A 6,589-nucleotide genomic window follows, 5' to 3' on the forward strand; every position below is an offset into this window, starting at 1 on the left:
AGGTTAAAAAATAATATTTTTAATGTGATATAAAATATTTAGATGTCATAAATATGCATATAAATGCCCCCATAAATTTATAAAATTTTTGCATTACTTTTTATAGATTTTAGATTACAGCTGAATTTATTGAAGGAATTTAAAATGTCCGAAAATTTAATTTCTTAAATATGAAAAGAAAGTATGCAAATTATTAATCTCCTCATATAGAATTCGATAGGGAAAAATGAGAATCGGGTCGCTTTCAGGCAATGAACACCGGCCTCACCGTGCTTACACCCTCTGCCGCGCGTACTCTCCGTCTTCTACCATCGTCTCAACTCCGTCTCCCATCCCTTCGTGTCCCCAGGAACCCTAGCTGGCTGTCGAGGACACCGCCAGCTTCAACTGCTGCTCGTCGCTTTACTGTCCTCTCTCCCATGGCGTCTGCTTTCAAGCCTGAAGAGGCTAGGTTTCCCGCCGCTCTCCAGCCCCCGGTTCCCTCCGTTTCGAAGGTGACGCGAAATTTCTTCTTGATTTGATCGAATGAAACGGAACTAGAACATATTTTTCTGTGTTGGTGATCTTCTGCTGGTTTTGGTTGTAGTTTAAGATTGCCCTGTGCCAGTTGTCGGTGACGGCGGATAAGGCCAGGAACATTGCGCATGCTCGCAGAGCGATCGAGGAGGCTGCTTCGAAGGGGGCTCAGCTCGTGCTTTTGCCTGTGAGCTATGCCTTGCATTTTGGTTTTGTTGATTTATTTATTTTTTCTGTATGGATATTGGATCGATTGCAACCTATGGGAATCTCTATATTGAAGTGGTATATTGTTTTTCGTTGTCTTGTGGATGTTTAATTGATAAGTTTGATTTATGTGGTTTATGTTTTCCTATGCTGTTTAGTCTGTTTTATGATTATGAGGTTGTTGTGTGCCGGAGACATTGCTACATAGCGGTGAAGGATGTGCTGGTCTTCGCTCAGGAATTGCCAACAACGGTAACAGATAAAAGAGAGATTTTTATGTGAGAAACCAAAACCAGAAGGGTTAAGTCACAGGCCAATATCCGATTTCAAATTTTTATTATAAACAAAAAATGTGCACGGAGCTTCGTCCTCGTCAGAGCAGTAAGGAATATCAACACAACATTGTTAGCATAAGAGCTTGCTTTTGAAGCAACCATTAGATTGTAATGATTTAGAGCTGTTGATGCGGGCGTCCAGCGCCCATAGGCGACAATTGCCGCGACTCCTTTGCCCTGGACCAGTTCGGTCGAGACAGGGGAGGGAGATGCTGTTTCTTCCAGGCAAGGATTTTTCTCTTATTTTGAGTGGGTTCCAATTCTATTTATCTTAGGTCTATAAATATGTTGTTTTTGTGTTTTAGGGCTGTTTTTGGTTGTGTTTTTTTATGAGGACAGTCGTCGACGTCTCCGAGTCTTCCCTTCTAAAGCTGTAACCCAGGGCAAGTGGTGCTTAAGCTGTATCTCACTATCAGGTAGTGATTATCATCGACTTTCCCATCAACCTCAACCGTCCATCCGCTGCTGCCCCAAGGACGACACCTTTGCTATCTCCTGCAGCCCCCATACCTCCCGTCTGCCTTCCCAGCCACCTACCAACCTCCTGCCACCTAAGCCATTGCCCCCTTGCCTTTCTTCTTTGTTGCCGCCGCTGCCGGACAACCTCCTACAGGCTGGTTTTCTGCCCTTCCATTCCAGCCTACTTGTCGCTGTCCTTCCGCACTTCCGGTTTTGCTCTCCTTCCATGTCCCTTCTACTTACCTTTGCTGCCTAACCTACACCCACTTGCTTCTGTCCTCCCTGTCACCTTGCGGCCTACCTCCCGCCAGCCTTCCAACTCTCCACCAACCATCCGTTCTTCCTACAACCAATTTTCTCACCACAAACAACTTTCACTATCCTGCCAATCAACCCTACTCACCTAACGCCCCTCCATCCCGCATCATCACCAACCACTACTTTTTTGGGATACAATCCCAATTGCATTGGTATCGTGTTTGTTGCTATTTCTATTTCCATTTGTGTGATTGTATTTCACTATTTTGAATTCAACAATAATATTTAGTTTTCTTATCATTGTTTGGGTTAGCTCCGGTATCAATTGTAGAGGTTAGAAGTAGCAAAAGCTAAGTGGGATTGTTCAGTCCACCATAATACCAACCTTTTATCATGAAGGGGCTCAACAAGTTTTTTTTTGTAGAAATATGCTCATAGACAAAATAATGATTGCAGAGGAGCTTATTTGGTTTGCGTTAGAACGGACAACAATATGCGTGGAGGCTCTCTTGTATATCAAAATTTACTTTGATCGGAATTCATGTAGATGTGAAGAGCTTCCTCTTTGGTAGAATTCGGTTGAGGTTTCCTACATTTATCTTTCAAAGCATCACCCCAAATGAAATAACCAAAGGACCTCCTTTTAGGCTTTGCTTAGGTGATATTAGGAATATCATGATGGTTGGATGATGCTTATATTTAATCAATAAATGTAACTGTTCCTACACCTTTGGTATTGATTTTCCTACATCAAAGATGACTTACACAAACAAGGATGATGAAAACTATAACTTTACTCAGCTTCTACCTCTGATCAGTGATTGAACAATATGATCATGGTCCATAAAAACAACGTGATCATAAAAGGGCGATGATTAGAATTTCGTATGTCGGATCATGAGATTCTAAAGAGGTTAATCACTTCCTGTTATAAGTGTCAGTGCTCGTGGAAAAAATCAAGGAACGATTCCTTATTTGAAGAGAAACGTTTATGAGAGAAGCATGTTGCAAGAGGTGCATCATGATGATCACATCATTTCAAAGATGTTTGAGTTATAGGATTTATTATGGCCTAAAGAGGGACTTGTTGGTGATAGTTGACGTTGTGAATCTGGTCCTTCTAACCACTCATGCTTAGGATTGGTTCAAATAGCTCTTTTGTTTAGAGGCGGTTTACTCAACTGTTTATTTTCTTAGCGTCAAAATGAACATACTCAAATTGATATCGTTTAGCATTAATTGATAGATTTCTTATAATCTCAATGATGTTGTGACTAAAATGTTGATATTTTTTTTGTAATTTCATGCAATGGTTTGAAGAAAAAAATTTGAGGTTACTTGCCTCCTAATTCAATTAGGATGGAAGCAAGTATTAATATTTGAGAAAAATCTGAAGTTATTGTTTATCATTTTAAGTGTAACTTTTTCCAGAGCTTGTCTTGCTACGATGTGGAGCATAGTGACATCATAATTTTTAGAAGATTTAACCTTTTGAGATATTTTGTACTAAATGAGGCATGTTAGTGGTGATCAAGGCCACTAGCGTGCTCATTATTGGCAGCTATTTCTTCAGAGTAGGTTTTTGTGACATCTAAAACTGTGACAAGTGCAAAGTACCACCACCTCTTTCCTTGCATGTCTGCAAGTCTATGCGATGTGTTACAACATTAGCCCATGTGATTTGTTGTAGCTGCCTCTTCTTTACTTAGGTGTGGGGACAGGTGAGAAAGGGCGATATTGCCTTGTCTGTATTTGTCTGATTCAACATTGTTCCATTCAGCCCTTAGTTTGACTTTGTTCTGGAGTGCTTATATTTTACTTGAACCCTAAGAGTTTTTTATGGAATGAATCGAGTCGATTTGGGTACCTTTGGGCATTGTCGGAATCAAATTGAACTGGATTGAACTTCAATAAGGTCATTTGTAGGTGCTTTGTGATTTCTCCAGAAATTAAGATTTGTGATATTGTGAATTATTATTTTTTACTGTCTTGTTTAGCTAAAATGTGAGGATTTGGTAGTTCATCATTTTTGTAATTATGGACACCATCGTGTTTGTGAGTTAACTTATAGACCTTTGTTTCAATAAATTTTGAAACCTTGGATGCTATTTACATTTTTATATTATTTACCAAGCTTTATGAGGTTTAAAACGTTTACGAAGGGGACTTTGTTAATGGTTTTTTTGCCAGGCAATTTCCTATTTTTCCCTTGCTTTTCTAAAGTTTACGGTTAAGTTGATAACTTAAATATTCTTAGTTTGAGAAAATAAGATATTTTCCCAGGGTTTTCACTCTTCATGAATTTAAGTTTTTTAAAGTTAATGGCATGAAATTCGTCATGCCCTATCAGTTAACAGTTGTTCTTTATGCATTTTTTGTCACACCTAATGCCATCCTTTGTATTAGGAAATATGGAACAGTCCATACTCAAATGATAGCTTTCCTGTATATGCGGAGGATATTGAATCTGGTGATGGTGCAGCTCCATCATATTCCATGCTCAGCGAAGCTGCTCGTAGCTTGAAGATTACTATTGTCGGTGGTTCAATACCAGAGCGTTATGGTGATCAGTTATATAACACATGCTGCATTTTTGGTACGGACGGAAGTCTCAAGGGCAAACATAGAAAGGTAGTGGAGATGAGTTTTATTTTTTTGTTTTTTCTTCCTGCAAGAATTGTCTTTTCTATTTACCTTATTTTATACAATTAAAATTCTTATTTTTGTTTTCGTTGTATTAGTGGCAGCTTTTAAAGTTATACAATGTTTTAAATGGGAATTTTACGTAGGTAGACCTGGAACAAAACAATAATTTGACTTCAGTGATTTTGCAACACTATATGTCAGACGTTATTTCATTCCTAATGGAAATAGCAATTTGAATGCAGCTGCATTTGTTCGACATTGATATTCCCGGGAAAATTACCTTCAAGGAGTCGAAGACCCTCACTGCTGGGCAGCAACCGACTATTGTTGACACAGGTTTCATGTAACCCTTTTGAATGAAATGCCATATTTTGATATAGATCCAACTCTATTACAGCTATTTCTGAAATTTGATATACTAAGTTAATTGAAGTGTATACAATTATCAACTTTGCATTATTAAGACAATTGAAATATAATAACATGATATGTAATTTGCATGATACTTTAAATAGTAAACATAATTTCAAGGATGTAATTTTAGCGCATTGCAACTTCATTCTATTTGTGTAGGTGTACTGATGCCAGAGTTAACTTAACCCATGATGTGGGGTCGGCTACATGAATCCTTTTTCTCTATTGCATCCTATTTAGTGTCATATTATCACTTAGTTCTATTAAATTAAAATTATTTTTTATACAATAAGCCCAAGTCTTCCTTGGTCTACCTCTGCCTTTCTTAACACAAGTCGAATCTAAAACATCTACTCTCCTAATCGGATCATCAGTTGGTGGATGTTTATTGTGACTAAACCTTCTAAGAAGACTTTCTCTAATTTTGTCCGTCGCAGGTGCTACACCAACCCTATCACGGATATATTCATTTCGCATTTTGTCTCTAAGTGTAAAGCCACTCATCCACCTAATCACTCTCATCTCACAACACTCTTAACTTATTATTATGCTTCTCTTTTAAAGGTCAACATTCAATGTCATAGAGCATTGCAGGTCTCACCATCATCTTATAAAATTAACACTACTCACCTATGAAAAATTCTCTTATTGTTATGTCACATATGCAGTATTTTGATTCGCTTCATTAGTAAATTATTGATTTATGAAAGCAGATGTTGGACGGATTGGGGTCGGCATCTGCTATGATATTCGCTTTCAGGAACTGGCCGTGCTGTATGCAGCAAGAGGTCTGATTCTTCATCTTGATGAATGATGATGGCTTATCTTTATTTTTGTTGTTGCATGTTTGCATTTTGAGTTTGTCTGAAAAATTATATAATGCAGATTTATGAAATGGTCCCAAGTGATATAGGTTCCTTTTTTCATTCTAAATGCGGAGTTGTGGTTAAACTATGCAAAGCTTTTTTTTTAAAAAATTTTTAAAATTCTTTTTGAAGGTTTGTGATATTTTGTCATGCTTCATGGTGCAAGTCAATTTGGAGCTCTGCTTGCTGAGATATCATAGGTTAAGAGTGTCGGCGCTTAAAAGGGGAAAAGTTAATGTTTGGGGGTCGCCCGTAAGAAGCTGTCGGTCGCCGGAATCGAAACTGACCTCATATTTTTCACAGTTTAATTGAAAGAGCACTCAACCTCAAATCTTGTATCTATCCCGAGGGATAAACACAAGATTTGAGGGTGAGGCTCGATCAAATAAACTAAGAAAGATATGACATCCGTTTGGTCTGCGAAACCGTTTTATTTGCCGACAAGTTCCCCTATTTAATACAGAAGAATTAAATAAGGTTTATTTTAAGCTGGGTTCGGAAAAGCTCCCTATAAGGGCAAGCCCCTATAGTTAATTACATCTTAAATGATCGAAGTCACCTAAGAAAACTCTCGATAAAAATCAGGGGATAATGTCTTCAAAGAGGTCAAAAGGATAAGACTTTTCAACGAAATCGGACGAAGAAGGTGTGAAAGAGGAAAAATTCAAATCTGGAACATTGTTGAGGAATCCAAATGAAGAGAAACTAGGGGAGGCCACAGATCCTGAGGAGAACCTCAGTGACTTCTCAGTCTATCCTATGGTTTGACTCCAATTTTAGGAAGAAAATATTAAAGTATTTTATCCTGCCAATTTTATTTAATTAGGGCTTATATTTGCGTGACAGGGTCACTCAAATTGCCTAGAAGATATGAGGGTTTACGTCGTA

At 38.1% G+C, this 6,589-nt stretch overlaps 1 protein-coding gene across 1 annotated transcript in view; it reads left to right on the forward strand.

Annotated features, from left to right (window-relative positions):
• The first annotated feature begins 207 nt into the window (after window positions 1-207).
• The window catches only part of LOC110027383 (omega-amidase, chloroplastic), a 33,475-nt gene continuing 27,093 nt past the window's right edge, over window positions 208-6,589 (forward strand). The window contains exons 1-5 of the mRNA XM_020728780.1: window positions 208-494; window positions 587-703; window positions 4,182-4,406; window positions 4,664-4,757; window positions 5,549-5,623. Coding sequence (XP_020584439.1) covers window positions 252-494; window positions 587-703; window positions 4,182-4,406; window positions 4,664-4,757; window positions 5,549-5,623 — 754 coding nt within the window. The 5' untranslated portion in view covers window positions 208-251. The remainder of the gene's footprint in view (window positions 495-586; window positions 704-4,181; window positions 4,407-4,663; window positions 4,758-5,548; window positions 5,624-6,589) is intronic.

The sequence above is a fragment of the Phalaenopsis equestris genome, unplaced genomic scaffold (genome assembly GCF_001263595.1).
Source record: "Phalaenopsis equestris unplaced genomic scaffold, ASM126359v1 Scaffold000428, whole genome shotgun sequence".
In the NCBI taxonomy this organism is placed as follows: Eukaryota; Viridiplantae; Streptophyta; class Magnoliopsida; order Asparagales; family Orchidaceae; genus Phalaenopsis; species Phalaenopsis equestris.